This window comes from Malaclemys terrapin, chromosome 1 (genome assembly GCF_027887155.1).
Source record: "Malaclemys terrapin pileata isolate rMalTer1 chromosome 1, rMalTer1.hap1, whole genome shotgun sequence".
NCBI lineage: Eukaryota > Metazoa > Chordata > Testudines > Emydidae > Malaclemys > Malaclemys terrapin.
Window position 1 is genome coordinate 329,350,614 of NC_071505.1, and position 18,427 is coordinate 329,369,040.

Here is an 18,427-nt window from a genome sequence, read left to right on the forward strand (position 1 = left end):
ATTTGCTTCTCTTTCATATGAACCGCCCCCCACCCCCAAATTCAGTGGGAGGTGGAAGAGGGAGGAACTGGCAACATTGTTTTTCCCCATCTCGGAGGGGAGGGGAGGGGGACGGTAATTCTAACAGAGCTGGTTGAAAATGTTTGACTAAAGATTGTTGTTGTACTTCAATGGGGATTTGGTCAAACAATGAAAAGTTTTGGATGTCCAGCGTGTGTGTGTGTGTGTGTGGGGGGGGTGTTAAAGGGAAGAAAACACACCCTTTCCTACCCAGCGCCAGCACACAACTTGTTCAGGGCGGGGGGAGGGTGCGGATCTGCTACAGCCAGGTCTCTGCCTCTGCCGTGTTGTCTGGAGCCCCGGGGAAGCTCATGAAAGATGCTGGGGGATGGTGCGTGGCTAGCCCGGGATAACAGACCTGTCACCCCACGAGGGAGCTGGGTTTGCTGCTGCTGCATCCGCCTTGCTGCACCCAGCAGGCCAGCTCCGGGACAGGGGAGGAGGCCACTTTCCCCTTCTCCACGTGATCCCTCCGGGGCGGGTCTGGCCCTGGGTCCGCGGTAGCGCGTAGAGCTGGGGGAGGGAGGCCGCTGCTGCTGCTGCCCTTGCTGGACTGTCTCCGCGCCGCCCAGTCCAGCTCGGCTCCCCCAGCAGCGGGGCTGTGTGGAGCCGCCGCCCGCAGGCATGGGGCGCTTAGCATGGTGCCTTCTCCCCGTCCTCCTGCTCTGCCAGCTCCGGGAGTCGCTGGCCGACACCCCGGCCAACTGCAGCTTTGCGGACCTGGAGGGCACCTGGGTCTTCCAGGTGGGGAAGGGGGGGCAGAACCGACACATTAACTGCTCCGAGATGGGTAAGTGCTGGGGGGCATTTATCCCCCCCCCCTTTATTTTCTTTCTCCAACTGGTTTTCTCTTTCATTTTGCTTCCCCCCCCCCCCCCCCGATCAGCACGATAATCAGATTGTGACAATCTCAGACAAACACGCGTTAGTTAAAATCCTTTTTAAAACGAACAAAAAAAGCCCCCTTGGTGAGGTCCCTTAAGAGTGTTGGCAAAACACGTTCTTTTCCCCCTGGCTTTTTTAAAACCATGGGGCATGCTCTGATCCACTCCTGTTTGAACAGATCCTCCCCCCCCTCCAAAATCTGCGCCCCCTAATTCATTTAATGGGAAACTAAAACCACACGGGATATTTCTGTAAAAGGGATTGTCTGGATTACATGACCCTTGGACCCCATAAGAACTCCGTGGAAACTTGTGTATTTGTTTCTTCTCTTTAAATTATTTCTTTCTGGTTAATTTTCAGCTGGCCTGTTCTTAGGAAATTCCTACTCTGATGTATCAATTCAGATATCAAAAGAGGAAGTAGAATGAGAAATTGGGTGTTAGCCCCCGCAGTTCTGTAGGGAACTAAATGTGAGCCGTAAAAACTGTTTCAGAACTTTTCTCTTCCAGATATAGGCATTTTTATTCTGTTACTAAGCAGCAATATGTTATGACAAATTCAGGAGGTTAGGATGGGAATAGGGACTAATAATGGAATTTCCCTCCCGTCTCACCATGTGATGCTAAAGGGCACATTGGTTACAAGTAAATCAAGCCTACACATTTGAGTAATTTGTGGTTTATAAGACTTGTAACTTTAAATAGGAAAGTTCCATCTGATTTCATTTTACTTGTCTTTTTGACCTTGCTTATGTCAGGAACAAGACTTTGCTACTTTTGTGTTTAAAAAGTGGTTGCAGTTAGTCTTGGATACCTTTTCTAATAGGGGCATGGGCATGGATTCATAAAGATACTTAAAGTCTCTAACCCCCAGATTTAGGCACCTAATTCCCATTTTTAGAAGCCACTGAGTGTGATCTACAAAACTCCTGCTTGACTGCAGCTTAACCCTGTAGGTGCTTAAATTTGCTTGGCACCTACATTTTTGCAGGTTTCAGAGTAGCAGCCGTGTTAGTCTGTATCCGCAAAAAGAACAGGAGTACTTGTGGCACCTTAGAGACTAACAAATTTATTAGAGCATAAGCTTTCGTGGACTACAGCCCACTTCTTCGGTATGCATTTCGGCTGTAGTCCACGAAAGCTTATGCTCTAATAAATTTGTTAGTCTCTAAGGTGCCACAAGTACTCCTGTTCTTTTTACATTTTTGCAGTAAAGTGTGCCTGACCCTGCCTCTGGGCAAACACCCTGCTGTCTCACTCTAGGGGTATTCTACACTTTGAGCTGAGTGTGTGATTAATTCCCAGCTCGAGGAGACACACATGCTAGCTCTCCTCAAACTACTGGACTAAAAATGGTTGCTGTAGTGCAAGCAGTGGGAGGGGCTAACCACCCCAACTAGGGCCCATCACAGATTCTCCTAGCCCCGCCCACCTCTTGTGCTGCCACAGTTCTGCTTTATTGTTAGCATGGGTATATCTCCTCAATCAAGGAATCACACCCAATCTCAAAGTGTAAATATGCCCAGACTCCTAAACCCCAGAGCGATCCACAGAGCAGGGAGCTGCCTTAGAATCATATAACCATAGGGTTAGAAGGGTTAGGGACCACAAGGGTCATCTAGGGTAACCCCTGCCAAGATGCAGGATTTGTTGGGTTTAAACCATCCAAGACAGGTGGCTATCCAGCTTCCTTTTGAAAATCTCCAGTGAAGAGGCTTCCACAACCTCCCTAGGCAGTCTGTTCCATTGTCCTACAGGTTTTACAGTTAGGACGTTTTTCCTGAGATTTAATCTAAATCTGCTATACTGTAGTTTGAATCCATTGCCTCTTGTCCTGCCCTGCGACCTGCCAGGTAGCTGATCTCTGTTCAAATCCCTTCTCACCTGGCAGAGGAGGGACTTGTAATGAGGGTCTCCCACATCCCAGGCGAGTACTTTAGCCACTGGCTAAATGTTTTGTGTGGGGTTCAGCCTCTAAGTGCACCTACTGGATTGCGTCCTATACTCACAAGTTAGGCAGAGGAATAACTGTCTTCCCCTGGTTTCAGACCAGAAATAGGCACCTCCTACAGCTGGGGCTTAGGTGCCTCTCTCTGAAAGGGTGGGTCTTGGACACACTCCTTTCATTGACATCTCCGGTTGGCTAGTTTAGGCATCTCCCTGCTCAGCTTGTTACAGTTTGTGGATCACATTCTAAGGCACCTGTCTCTCATCATGCATTGTTTGGGGAGCCTGGGTGCCTCACTCAGATTGTGACTTTTAGGCATCTAAAAGTCAGTCACTACAGTGGTTCCGGGCCAGGGATCTTTTCTTTTAAAACAGTTACAGTGGTTTGGAACATGGCTATGTGCAAATCTGATTGCCGCCCCATATTTAAAAACGGTTTCAAAAATATTTTAAGTGTCCTTTGTGGATGTGAATTTAATCAAGTGCCATTGGTGAAACTGTCCAACAGGTGCCTTCTCCCCTGGCTCAGTATGGGGAATGCACATAAGTCATCTAAAATTGGGCCTCATTCTCATATTGCCCCGTGATAGTTTTATTCGGCATCTCCCTGCCCTAAATTCCATTCTCTGCTTCCACTCACTCCACCATCCATTCTCTGCATTTCACTCATCTGCCTCCATCTTCATGGCAGACTTCTGGGACACTTCCCTCTCCACTCCCTGGTTGTGGATGGGTGATGCAATATAGCTCTATTGCTCCACTTGGCACTTCATAGCCAAAAAGCAGGTTTTTTTGCCTGAAGGAGCTTACAATCTACAGGGAAGGGAGGTGGCAGAGAACTGCCCTGAGGAGAGGTCATTTTCTCTTTCATATTTTTCTGGGTTGACCATCTTTTATTTTCAATGGCGCTCTGCTGCTTCTCTTGCCCAGAGTTGAGATTTTAGTTGCGGGAAGCAAGCTTGGAGGAGGGATTCTGAGGCGAGGAAGGATGCCCCTTTTGGAACTGCCATGCAATGTCTGTTCTAGGCTGCATGGCACTAAATGGCAGAGCACTGATAATACCTAACAACAGATGTGTGTTAAGAAGCCACTTCCAGCTTTGCTGTGATGGGGCCAATCATTTCACTGCTATTAATATCCAGAGTTACGGAAGCTTGTGTAATAGATTCCACTTCAGTAAAATAAACCTATTCCTGCAACAGGTGCTCAGTACTTCTCACGTGCTAAACCCAGATATATAAAAACCATAAGGCTCTGAAAGAAGTCTAGTGCACCAACAGGAAAAATATATCAAGCAAAAAACTGATCCTGACAAACTTTTATCTGCCAATTTAGTGCTTTCTGTGTGTCACATGAGACCTATTTTACACAGCAGCCCTAATGCCAGTATTTTATTTTCAAGTCTGGTAGGGTAACTTCGTCAGTGGCATAGTAAATTTCTGCTTTAACCCATCCATGTAAAAACTGTCTCATCTCTGCAGGACCTGTGCAAAAAAAAGTAGTTGTGACTCTTCAGAAGGTGGCTGTAGCTCAAGATGATGTGGGCAATTTTGGCTTCTTCACCATAATTTACAATCAAGGCTTTGAAGTTGTAATAAATGATTACAAATGGTTTGCATTTTTTAAGGTAAGTTTTAATTTTTGTTACATTTGTCTTCCCCCTTCCCCACCCGCCCAAAATCTATCTGTACTCTGGTTTCTCTTCATAGCAATGTAGGGTGACCAGATGTCCCGATTTTATAGGGACAGTCCCGATTTTTGGGTCTTTTTCTTATATAGGCTCCTATTACCCCCACCCCCGTCCCGATTTTTCACATTTGCTGTCTGGTCATCCTATAGCAATGTTGCCGAGTGGCTAGAATATGGCACTGGGACTCAAGAAACCTGAGTTCCATTCTTGACTCTGCGACTAGACTGCTGGTTGACCTTGAGCAACTTACTTCACCTAACTGTGCATCCTGCCCCCTCCCCTTTGAAAGGGGAGTAACGGTACTGACCACCTTTGAGATCTACTGATGAAAAGCACAATATAAGGACTACTAAGTATCTTTATATTAAAAAAAACCCTCAAACTATTCACCAGTGAAGGGTGTGGATTGCTGAACCAGACATTCTTGCTGAGCCAGCTATATTATGGACACTCTTTTGTCCTGCCTTTGTTCTGATGAAAAGGAATGACAATCTTTCATGGGGAAAATACTTTCCGGAGGGACTGACAGGATCTTGTCCAGAATGACAAATTTGGGTGTGGTTACTTTCCTAACTGACAGGTTTCAGAGTAGCAGCCGTGTTAGTCTGTATCCGCAAAAAGAACAGGAGTACTTGTCTCACACTTCTTATCAAACTGTCTGTACTGGGCTATCTTGATTATCACTTCAAAAGTTTTTTTTCTCTTACTTCATTGGCCTCTCAGAGTTGGTAAGACAACTCCCACCTGTTCATGCTCTCTGTATGTGTGTATATATATATCCTCAATATTTATTTATTCCACTCTATATGCATCCGAAGAAGTGGGCTGTAGTCCACAAAAGCTTATGTTCTAATAAATTTGTTAGTCTCTAAGGTGCCACAAGTACTCCTGTTCTTTTTCCTAACTGAATGGGGAAACCAGCATCAACTGGGCTGATGTCTTTGGATTGGTCCTGATCAGCCTAGCATTCCAGGGCCTGAAATGAAATATTTAGTATAGACAAAATTTGTTCATCTTTTGATTTTAAATAACGTAGTGCTATTTTGTTGTATTTAGACCAAAATACTTTGTATTTAACTATAAATTAAACTAAAAGTAAATGGGATCCAAAACAGTCCTTTTGTTTCTTTGATTCTTTATAATGAATAAAAGACAGCCTCAATTTTTGTTTTTTTTTTAAATAGCCTTTATGCATTGCAAATAGAGAGGGCCTTGGTAGGCGCTTTAGGGCTTCTCTGCATAGGGAAATTATTCCAGAATAAAGGCAGGATGTGAATTTAAAGTGCAGTAGCTATTCTGGAATAGCCCCCCGCCCTCCATGGATATTCTTATTCCAGAATAAAAAGTGCCTTTTTCTGATTTAGCTTAATCTGCTTCTAAAGTGGGTTACACAAAATCAGAAAAAATATATTCCAGAATAGCTATTCTGGCTAATTTCGCCATCTGGACAAATCCTTTTTAGAGGTGAATAATGTCACATGAGAGTGTAAACTGAGCTGCAGCTTCACTCCCGCCCCTTCTTTCCCCCCCGCAGGGTGGAAGGACCACAGCTAGGGGTGAAGAGAGAGGGGCAGCTTGGAAGACAGCCTCATGCTGCTTCATTATGCAAGTCTGACAGTGAGGGAAGTAAAGCTCTCTGATGAGCTAATCTGGATTCTCCATCACTTGACGTCTTTAAATCAAGACTGGATATCTTTTTTCAAAAAGATATGCTATAGCTTAACCAGAATGTATGGTCTTGAGGCAGGTATTACTGGGTGAGGTTCTCTGGCCTGTATATGCAGGTCTTCAGAGCAGGGGTCGGCAACCTTTCAGAAGTGGTGTGCCGAGTCTTCATTTATTCACTCTAATTTAAGGTTTTGTGTGCCAATCATACATTTTAACGTTTTTAGAAGGTCTCTTTCTATAAGTCTATAATATATAACTATTGTTGTATGTAAAGTAAATAAGGTTTTTAAAATGTTTAAGAAGCTTCATTTAAAATTAAATTAAAATGCAGAGCGCCCCTGGACCAGTGGCCAGGACCTGGGCAGTGTGAGTGCCACTGAAAATCAGCTCGCGTGCCGCCTTCGGCACACGTGCCATAGGTTGCCTACCCCTGGGTTAGACTATCATAATGGTCCCGTCTGGCCTTGAAATCTATGAAATTTTAAAGATTATAAAGTAGGAAAGAATGAGATCTAGTTATGTTTGCTTTGCATTGCAGTTCACCTGGGACAATGCAAAGGTAAATCCTTAAATTAATTTTAATTACTTCAAGGCACTACATATCCCACCATGAATTATGAATTGTTGCCGTTACTAGGGTAATGGAGCCCAGTGTACTGGCTTATTTTCTTTCACGCACCTAGGACGGAACTATTAATTCCACCTGCCAGAATTGAACATAATAGTGTTACTTTCCTTGACAGACACGCTTAGGGGAAATACTAGACCGACACAGACAGTGGGATCCTTAGGCTGATGTCTTTCACATTAAATGTGAAGAGTTGCTTCAAGAGCCAATAAAGTGAGCAGTTGAGACAAGTGTCAGTTATCAGGTTACATCTTGATAAACTGTAGAAACAGCAAGTGGCTTCTGAAAGAAATGTAAACACGTTGCATTTCAACAGATAGGCTCCCCTGGTGCAAGAGTTGCCGGGTAACAGTGCTGCTCCAGTAGCATTCACAAGAGATTAAACTTGGCTCTTGTGAAATCAAAGTTCATTTGGAGAGCACTAACTGAGTCAAGGGACCATGGAGGTCAGACTGATAAAAACACCAATCTGACCTATTCGTATATGTTTGTGAAAGCTGGTTTAGTGCCTTGAAATGTGGTGGTAACTGCTACCTAATGAGTATTCTGACTAGGCCTCAAATGTTTGCATGAACAAGGAAGAATGAAGCTGTTTGAGATTCAGAGGAAAAAATTGGAGACTTCCTACTGCATGGCAATTTGATCCATTCCTGCTTTTGCGGATGTTGTTAGTAGTTAGAGACATAAGGTGCTTATTGAATAGGTAGGCTATTAGACCACTGTTGATTACTAATGTTTCAGACTCCTTCAGCAGGACATACCTGGGTTAAAGTCTTCATTCTTACAAACATTAGGTGGGACTATTTGAGTTGATCATTAAGCAAATTATAACTAACTTGCATTTCAGAATAAGTCCCATTCGCATTTGGATTCTGTAAAGGCAATTATTGAGACAGTTTATAAAAGAAAGGCAAAGATCGTTTTGGAAACCATGAGTAAATAGTACAGATGCTTAGCCCAAGTTTGCACTAGCACTTTTGTCGATAAAACTTATGTCACTCAGAGGTGTGAAAAAACGCCCCCCCAATCGACATACATTCCACTGACAGAAGCGCCAGTGTGACAGCGCTATGTCTACAGGAGAACTCTCTCCTGCCGACATAGCTACCGCCTCTCGTTGGGGGTGGTTTAATTAACAGCCTAGAGCAGCTATACGGAGACCTTAGGGCTTGGCTACACTTGCAAGTTAGAGCGTATTAAAGCAGCCCCAGGCGCCTTAGCTCCTGACCCGTCCACACTGGCAAGGCACTTAGTGTGCCTGGACTCTGCAGCTGGAGCGCTTCTGGTAATCCGCCTCCACCAGAAGCATAACGCTTGCTGTGCCTCGTCTGAAACACCCCAGCATCAGTGTGAACGAGGTGGTGCGTTACTGTGCTTTGATCGGCCTCCGGAAATGTCCCATAATCCCCTTAAGTCAAGTGAAAAGAACAGGAGTACTTGTGGCACTTTAGAGACTAACAAATTTATTAGAGCATAAGCTTTCATGGACTACAGCCCACTTCAAGTCAAGTGGCCACTCTTGTCATTGTTTTGGAATCATATCCCCTTTCAAAGCTCCGTTTCTGACAGCTGGCATGCTTATCTGCTCCAGGACAAAGCAAGCCATTAGAGTGGAATGTTGACTGCTGTGAGTGTGTGAGAGAGAAGTGTTTGTGTGTGTGTGTGTGGGGGGGTGATGGTGCGGGGGGGGGGGGGGGGGGGTCTGAACTTACAAGACAGCATGCTGACACTCTCAGCACCCCAAAAACCCACTCTCTCTCCCCCCACATACACAACACACTCCCTGTCACACTCCACCCCACCCCCCGCATTTGAAAAGCATGTTGCAGCCACTTGAACGCTGGGATAGCTACCACAATGCACTGCTCTTTGTTGGTTATAAGAGCTGCTAATGTGGCCACTCCAGTGCACTTCCAGCTGAGAGTGTAAACACTTTGCTGCGGTCTCCGGAAGCTGGTTTAACTCCCATCGTTCTACATCTGCAAGTGTAGCCATGCCCTTACAGTGATGCAGCTGCAGCAGTACTGCTGTGTCACTGTAAGCTCTCTAGTGTAGACATAGCCTTAGTGTTCACAACTCCTGATGCAGCTTTTTGTAAGGGCTAGACAAGAGTTTGCAGTTTCTACAGTGGCTGAACAAGGGAAGAGGTTGTGTTTCTATTTCATGGCTGCAAGTTGGAAAGTTAAGATGCTGAGGGACACAAACTTGTTGCATGCTTTGGGGGAAAGCATGTCTCTCCTGTAAATTTGCAGATCAGTGAATCATAGCTTTAGTCTGTTTCATATCTAAAGCTATCTGGGCCATTCTCATCTGATGTAAATTGGCATAGCTCCCTTGAAATCAATGGAGGTACATTAGTTAGCAACAGCTGATGATCTGATCCACTTATCTTCTACTGTAAAATCTTTAGGGAAAGGACTACCTGACTTTTAACTTCACAGTGCCAGGCACACTACTTACCTATTCTAAAATGTTCAGGACGTTCCAAGTTGAAACGCAAAATATTATTTTAACATTGATCCTTGGAAGTATTTAGATATAACTGAAAATAAAAGGTGATCCGGAGAGCAAAAAATAGGGTTTGTGCCATTTTTAGACTCTTTGTTTTTGTGCTACCCTGGAAATGCCAGGAATGTCAAGTCTTGTCTTCTTTGTCTTTGTGGAGGATCCAGAGATGTGGATCCAGCTCTTAATTGAACAGGGAATGAGTGTTGAGTGTTTAGCAAGAGCTTTCATTCTCTTCAATAACTGCATCAGCTCAATGCAACCCACCAGTTAGTATTACTGCCCCCCACCCTGGGGTGCTGGAACAATTTGTGTAGTGGGGATGCTGAGAGCCATTGAACCAAACTGTAAACCCGGCATATAACGGAAACCACTTCAAGCCAGAGGGGTGCAGAAGCACCCCCAGCACCCCTAGTTCCAGCACCTATCTAGAGAGGATGAGTTATTACAGTCTGAAAGAAAAAATCACTTCCCCTGTTGGCTTGCTTTAGTTGCTACTAGAATGATATTTCATCAGTACAAAGTTCTGCAGGTAAAATAGGATAAACAAGAACTCAATTTCTAATGAAAAACAAACAAAACGTTAGTCAGCATAAAGCAGCAAGAAGAGGCACAAAGGAACTTTTTTTTCTTTTGCAAATCAGCTTTTAGCCTTCCCTGTTTAGAGTGCAGGGTGGTAACAAAGGCAATGTCTACACTGGCAATTGAATGACAAAATGTTTGTCTTTCAGAGGTGTTAACCCCCCCAACCCCCGAAAGAAAAAAGTTTTGACGTAACAAATGCCAGTGTAAACAGTGCATTGTCAGCAGGTGCATTCTCCTGCCGACAACGCAAATGCTGTTCGTTGGGGGTAGAAGTTTTTTGTTATCAGGAGAGCCGACAAACAGCGGCTACACTACGTGACTTAGAGGCTCGGCTGTGGTGGCACAGCCATGTCGCTAAAAGCTGTGTAGTGTAGACATAACCTCTGTCTTGCTGGGATTATCTCGAAGAGCAAGCGTAAAATATTAGAAATCTCAGTGCAAGGAGAGTTTTCCCAGCAAAACCATATTTCTAAATATCTCTCTATTTGAAAACCTTTTACTTTAGTCAATACAAGTGAATGCTTGGTAGACTATCAAAATGCACTTCACCCTAACTTTGGAACCTCTCAGCTCATTGGCAGGGCAGAAATTATTCTCTTAACATTACAAGATCATTCTTCCTCTGAGTTCTGCCCTTTGGTTTCTCTTGTTTTCTGCAGGATTATCAGTGCTTTACGCATAGAAAGGCTGCAGAGGGAAACTTGAGTAGAAGAGTTAACTAAACCAGAAGCAGAAGTTCAAATAAAACATACATTGACCCTTGAGTCTACTAACGGCCCACGATAAAGGGGTGGGATTAGAAATTAAATGCCCCGCAAAACTAGTTTTGAAACCAAAGTTAGGTTTAATTGTTCCTTATGTTCCTATTCATGTCGTAAAATTCACTATATCAGCAGATCTAACTATAGAAGCCCCATGATATTGCTAAAACACACTTTGGTCTTGAAATTATAGATGGCATGAAACAGAATCTTTACTTTCTTTATACAGTGCAACCATCATGTCTGTAACCGGAGGCCTGGACACTTTTATTTTACAGTGTATACAGGATGTTTGATTTTTTTTAGAATAAAAGAAACTTTCTGTTTGGGTCACCTAAGCGCTGATACACCCATCACTAGGTAGCTAATTGAGCTCACACTGTTTTTATATATATATATATGTTATTATTACCCCTGAAGTTAAGTTTGCCACTATTCATCTTGAAGAAATTGCAGAGTTGGGTGTCAGAAGAGCAATACACCAACATGAAGGCTGCCTCGCCACTGTTCCATGGACATCTCTTTGTTAGCTAGTTTAAGGCTTTGCAGCAAAGTCAAATGAGTTTGTTTTTAGTGTTCCTTTGACAAGCTAAGCTGTAACCTTGCTAGAAGTACAGGATTGAGCCTAGGATTGGTCTCAGTACCGAGGCCTTTTCCACACTGCAGATTTACCCTGGTTTCAGCCATACGTGTCATACGTGGGGGCGGTGAGGGGGAGGAGAGATTATCAGACATCTGCCTACAGCAGGGTTCTTAAACCTTTCTCTGATGCATCTAGTACTGGCCACTGTCAGAGACAGGATACTGGACTAGATGGAGTGGGTTATGATCCAGAATGACAATTCCTGTGTTCCCCCTAGTGTACACAGAGCAAACTGCTACTAACTGCAGTTTGTACTGGGGTAAGTCATTTAACCGTTAGCTCTTGCTCTTTTTCTGTAAACTGGGCATAATATTTATCTAACTCAGTAGTAGTAGAAGTGTTGTGAGCTTCTGTACAATAGTTATGACAGGGTATTATGCCTTAAGGATAAATATATGAGAAGTCTGACCTTAATACATGTCTGCTATTGATTTATATATATATATATAAAAATATATATACATATATATATTTTCCTTTGTTCTTGCAACCTACTTACCAGTCACCCACTGTAAAATTTTCTTAGGATCTCACTGATTTTACAAGTCACTTGTTCTTACGCCTGGGCACTGTGGGGAAATGAGTTGTCACGCCAAAGGAATGGACTGGGTGAGCTTATCCATATATTTTTGTAGTTTTCAGTAGTTTGTGTAAATATTACCTAGCAAAGGAGGGCTTGTTTGTGTTTAGCGTTTTGTGTGGGCCCAACTTTAGAATCCTGCTCTTCCCCTCCCCCTCCCCCCAACCTCCTTAGCCTTGGATCCATTAAAAATGCAGAGTCCTACTGCATTTTGGCAGAGCTCCCATTTGTCGCAAGTCATAGTTTTTATGCTGAATGTTTATTGCAACATATGAAAAGGGGAGGATCTTGTAGCAGTGGTCTCTTAAGACATGCAGTGCATTGGTAGTGTGCTACATAAATAGCAACCTACTGATGTCCCAAAGAAGGAGGAGCATTTAACTTGAGCCAGTTATACACTTCAGACCTAAATGGACTTAACTAATTTTGCTCAGGGGTGTGAAAAATCCACACCTCATGAGCAACGTAGTTATACCGACCTAACCCCCTGTGTAGACAGTACTACGTTGACAGGACAGCTTCTCCCATTGACATATCTACCACCTCTCGGGGAGATGGATTTACTACGCCAATGGGAGAAGCTCTCCCGTCAGCGTAGTAGCATCTTCATTAAAGCGCTACAGCAGTGCAGCTGTACCACTGTAGCACTGAATGTGAAGACAAGCCCTTAGACTTTCACACCTTTCACACAATAGGAGTTAATCCTGGCCTGCAACTACTGCAAAGATAAGGCAGGTAGCTATGCTGTCCCTTCTAAAGGTGACTAATAAGATTAAGCCTCTAAAACTGAGCTTTTAATGAATTTTGTAGGTACCCACTATTAAGAGGGTCATGTAACTTTTTAAGAATGTATCTTGTTTTTTCTGCAGGTCCTGAAATCTAGGCCCACATAGGATTGCTGTATGCTACATGTTGAAATCCAGCGTGCACTATATCAAACCTACCACTGATACCATTGGAACTGGCTTCTGTAATACAGAGTCTCTTCTAAAGTTTATCCGTTATCCTGTATAATAAACAATTTCAAACTTTGCAATATTAAAACAGTAGAGTGAGATCTGGGGGATAAAATAAGTGTTATTCTCCCAAGCATCAGCTCTCTCATGATGCCAAAATAGGTGCCACTCACAAATCTTAATATGATTGCGCATCTCCTTTCTTTCCTGCTTTGATCAGCAGTGAAATAGTTACATGGGAGTTCATGTTGAAATCATGATATTAGTCAACACCCCATGGATATGAATGTGAGCAGTTCCCATTTCTTAGAGCTGGTTGTCAATTTGTAGATTCAGACAGACCTCAGTATCAAGGACACTTGACTTACATTTAAAAAGTTGATGTTTGCAACCATAAAGAACAGGCTCTTAAAGGTGAGTTACAAAGGGGAAAAAAGAGTTCGTGACCTTTCTTACTAAGACCCGAACAGTTTTTACAATGTGAATTTTCAGTGCTTGTTTCTCACGTTAGAAATTCATATCTTTAGAGCCTAGCACGTAACAACTGGAGAATTAGTAAAACAGTGACATCACAAGAGCTTAGAGTGTGAAAGTTGAGCAAAAGGGGAAGAATTTAGTCAGTGTTTAAATCTTTTATGTTAGTTTTTGGTAACACCTTTTTAACCTCAGTGACTAATGTACATTTTGGGGGCAGGAAGTCTGCTAAAGACTCAACATCTCTGCCTCCTTAATTAAGGTATGAGCTAATATAGAACCTTTGAGGCCTGCCCTCCACCAGCAAAACCAGGGAAGACTAAAGTTTGACATTCGGGATACAATTCTTTAATTTAAAAAGGGGGGTTGATGCCACCCTTATGTATTAAAGGTGTTTTTAAAAAATGTCACAAGCCCAATTTATTTAAAAAAAAATCCTAGTTTAGGTTCTGGAGCACAAAATGATGGCTAAAGTTCCTAGTTGCTAAGTGGCTGCAAACTGGACTCACCTGACCCCAGCAAAACAGGAACTTGCTGGAACCAATGTAAGTATAAAGCATGGGTCAATGGTGTAAGACATCACCAACATAGTGCATGCTGGGTATTTGCAGCAAGTAATAGCTGGTTGTGGGCCTAGACTTCAGGATCTGCCAAAGAAATAAGGTATGTTCTTGGTAGGTTTGAAATTTGAATGCACCTTGGTTTGGACCATTAGATTTGTGGATCATCTTTTAATCCTGTTAGTGAATTGAAATTAATAATTTTCACACTTCTGAATGTGATTTAATAACATGCACCTACTGTTTGCTTAGCCTTATTGTGTGAAATATAAATATATTCAGTCGTAAACCACCTTCTTCTGCAGAATAGCTGTCTGGTCTGCTCTCCTGATGACAGTGCAAAAATGCATTTCCTGTCCAGTAGTTTACATTTGTATAGATAGTGGATCCAATATTAGGCAGCAGCATGCAATGGTATACTTCTGGGTAACATCTCGTTTTGTCAACATTTAGGTAGGCATTGCCCGTTAGCGTGCCCTGGAGTCCTACTGCAATTATGAAATAGGTCTTTCTCAATAAAAATCTTAAGCATCTCACTATACATTTCACAGGAGAAAAGGAGCAAATAGGGGAAAAATTGTTCAAGATGTTAGGCTTTGTTAAAGACGTTTGGCTTAACATAACTATTCCACGCTGGGCTCTGAACCACGTTCCTGAAACTTTTAAATGTTTATGTGATTGAGGCAAAAGAACTAACACAATCCTTGGATATTTAAATAAGGAAATATGGAGCAGGAGCAGGAAGACAGTATTACCTCTCTTTAGGTATTGCTATGCTCACTGCTGGCATACTGTGTTCAGTTTTGGTCTCTACACATTAAAAAGGATGTTGAAAACTTAGAAAAGATTTCAGAGAAGATCTGTAATACTGAAAAACATGCTTCATAATGGGAAATATAAGAAGCTCAACAGGAACAACTGTAATTATATAATCTAGAATGACCTACAAAGGGAGAAAATTTGACATTAAAGGAGTACTTTAATCTAGCAAAGGTATAACAATATCCAATGGTTAGAAGTCTTTAAATCAAGATGTGCTCACACTGCACCTGAAGTTAGGGGCTCAATGCTGGAATCACTTGGTGAATATCTGTGGCCTGCATTATACAGGAGGTCAGTTGGTTCCTTATTGGAACGGCCAGCTCCAGGTTTTCTGCCGCTCCGAGCGGCAAAAAAAAAGCTGCGTCAGCGCGATCTCGCCACTCCACTCTTCGGCGGCGATTTGGCAGCAGGTCCTTCGCTCCCAGAGGGACCCGCCGCTGAATTGCCGCCGAAGACCCGGATGTGCCGCCCCAATAGCGGCCGGAGTGCTGCCCCTTGGTATTGGCCGACCAAAGCAACTGATTCTTTAGCTGGTGCCTGGAGCCGGCCCTGCTTATTGGTTCCTTCTGGCCTAAAATCTATGACGTTAGAAGAATTCAAACAGAAAATAAGTTTTAAGTTCTTAACAGTGAGGATAATTAACCACTGGACCAGAGTACCGTGGGATGCAGTACATTTTCCATCATTTGGAGTCTTTTTAAATGAAGACTGGATGTGTTTTTAAAGGCAGCTGTAGTTCAGCTACTAGTTGTTTGTCTAGTTAGTGTTCATTTACATAGTAGGGAAGAATATTTCCTCCACACCAGGCGCTATTGGGTAAAATTCTACCTGTGTATGCAGGAGGGCAGACTAGATGTTCAGATGGCTCCTTTTTGGCTTTAAAATCTGTGAATTTGTGCTCTTAAATCAGATTAGGTTGCAAGATATACTCCTGGGGGAATTCTGCACCACTGCGTAATGCAGAATTTTGCAGAAATTAACATGGTGCATGCAGAATTTCCTTTCCCCCACAAAAATGGGCTGCAGTGCTGCTAGCTGCCACTAGGGCCACTGGACCCAGCAGAGCCCAGCTCACACATAGAAGACACTGCTGGGGGGGGGGGGGGGGAGCTAGAATCGTGTTTCTCAAACTGGGGTTTGCGAGGGTACTCCAGGGGGTCCGTGGGCCCTGCTGATCAACTCCTCGCCCCCCTCCCTCAACTCCTCCTCCCTCCCAGCGCCTCCTGCAAGCCAGGGAACAGCTGTTCAGTGGCATGCAGGAGGCACTGGGAGGGAGGGGGAGGAGCGGGGATGGGGCAGGCTCAGGGGAGAGGGGGCAGAAATGTGGGGAAGAGGAGGGACAGGTGTGGAGCAGGGTTGGGAAGAGGTGGGGTAGGGCCTTGGGTTGGGAGGAGGCTTTGGGGTCCGTGAAAAGTTTTAAATCAAAATGGGTTTTCTCAGGTTGCTAAAGTTTGAGAATCGCTGAGCTAGAGGGTTCCTGGCAGCTGAAGTTTTCAGCACGGCCTGAGGGAAGGAGGCAGTAGTGCGCAGGAAACTCCATGCAAGCCTGCGACCAAGCATCAGGCTGTTTCTCCCTCTGGATCTCTGGGGAGGGAGGGAGTGTGGGTATCTGGGCAAGGGGGGGGGCCCTGCAGCTGGGCTCTGAGGGGGGGGACTGGTATCTGGGCCCGGAGGTCCCCGTGGCTGGGCTCTGGGGGGAAGGAGGTTTCGGTGTATTGGCTGGGGTGGGGCTGCTGCTGGGCTCGGGGGGGGGGGGGGGGACGGGTTGTGGGTGTCCTGCCCCCCAGCTGGACCCTGTGTGGGGTAAGAGGGGAGATAAATAGGAACTGGGTTGTCATAGGGGTTTCTTTAACTCTCTATTCCTGGGGGAATTTTTGTGTGTGTCTGTATTGTTACAGACATATTTGCTGCCAGATATTTTGAAATAAATTACCAAAATAATTGAAACTGGTGGTGTTATGTAGTGTTATTTTGACAAATAAAATTTGCAGAATTTTTAAATATTGTGCGCAGAATTTTTAATGTTTTGGCGCAGAACGCCCCCAGGAGTAAAGATCTCATGGGATTTTAATGCTGCATTATCTGTTTGATGCTATGTCCTCTAGTGGACAGTGCTCTGCATTCTCTTCTCATCTTAAGTCACTGTTCTCTAGCAGCAGTTGTTCTGAAGAAATCCAGGGCTGAGCAATAAGGGAGAGCGTTACATACGTTCTTAGGGGTGTAGTTTTTCTGCTGGAAAAAGAAGTCTTAAAAATAAACGTAAAGAAGTTGGCAACCCACTTGTGTATCTGTGCTATTAATTGGCAGCAGTTTTTGCTGTAAATTTCACTTCCAGTTTGCAAAAGTTTGTTCTGGCCTTAGTTATCTCAGTAAAATGCCACACTATTTTCTCACGCAATTTGTAGGCAAGGCTACTCATGTCTTAAAGATGACCTCAGGATTTTAATAAATTGGTCTCTTTTGTACTCCTGTCGTATGTATAGAGTATGCCTGAAAGGGGTTTTTAAAAGAAATTTTTCGTTGCTTTGTGTCTGAGATATGAGGACTGTAAACTTATCTTCCCACGTTTTGTTGGATTGGTTGTGTATATCTGAGGATGTATAGCTCTTGCCTTAATTGAAGGGGCAGAGATGCTGAATCTTTAACAAAAGTTTCCTGTCTCCAAAATGTTAATTGCACATTGGAGGTTATAATAGTTAACTAATAGTCTGATTAAAAATCTCTTCGTTTCTTAGGCTGTGTCTACACTTTATGATAAATGTGGGCTTGCACATTGGCTAACAGAAGATCCTAGTGTAGACAGGGCAAGCTGTAGGGGGGGGAAGCGATTTCCAGCCTGTTCACCACCCGAACCCGCAGGCTCCACAGCAGCCTCCGGGGCTTAGCACTCACTCCCCAGGTCCTATCCCCAGTGAGCGCAGGATTGCTCCGTAGCCTAGGCACCCTCCCCTGCTGAGCCGCCTCTCTGGCCCCGTTTGCTGAAGGCCCTGCAGTCAGGTTCCCTGGGCCCTGATGCACAAGGCATCCTTAGGGCTTAACCCCTTCCTGCCCATGCTGTAGCCAGAGGGGGCTGGCTTTACGTGAGTGGCCAGCAGCAGCCTGGAGGTGTTAGCTGCTTTTCGACACTGTGTGGGCACGAAGGGACAAGCTTCTTCCAGCCATGGGGGGAGGGAGCAGGGAGAAAGAGAAGAGATGAGCTCTGCAAAGACACAGACCAGGTCATCCTCCTCTTCTTCCTCCTCTTCCCTCCCTCTCCCCCCAGCTGGAAGCAGCTCCCATCCCTTTCCTCTTGCACAGTGCCGAAAGGCTGCTGCTGTCCACATTCTGTCCACAAATCTGGGGGGGGGGTGACTCTGTGTGGCCCCCCCCCACACACGTCTTGCCTCAGGACGTGGCGCCAGGTACCAGGAGAGGCGGGTCCATCCCGGGGGCCCAGCCAGGCATGGAGGAGAGGTTTGGTCAGTCACCACTGCTGTATGAGAAAGGTGTACGGAAGTGTGTGTGTGTCACCTCTCCCTGTGTATGTGGGGGCTAGGGGTGTGTATGTCACCCCTCCCCATGTGAACCTTAAAGCCTTAAAGATAAGAAGGTAAATAAAAAGAATCCAACTAAGCAGTATTTCTTTTTAACGGGCTCAGTCAACTTGATGTTAATTTGAATGTTT

The 18,427-nt window shown here is 44.3% G+C and overlaps 1 protein-coding gene across 1 annotated transcript in view; it reads left to right on the forward strand.

The window, feature by feature from the left end:
- The first annotated feature begins 583 nt into the window (after window positions 1–583).
- CTSC (cathepsin C) overlaps window positions 584–18,427 on the forward strand; it is a 37,935-nt gene continuing 20,091 nt past the window's right edge. The window contains exons 1-2 of the mRNA XM_054015685.1: window positions 584–850; window positions 4,373–4,518. Coding sequence (XP_053871660.1) covers window positions 685–850; window positions 4,373–4,518 — 312 coding nt within the window. The 5' untranslated portion in view covers window positions 584–684. The remainder of the gene's footprint in view (window positions 851–4,372; window positions 4,519–18,427) is intronic.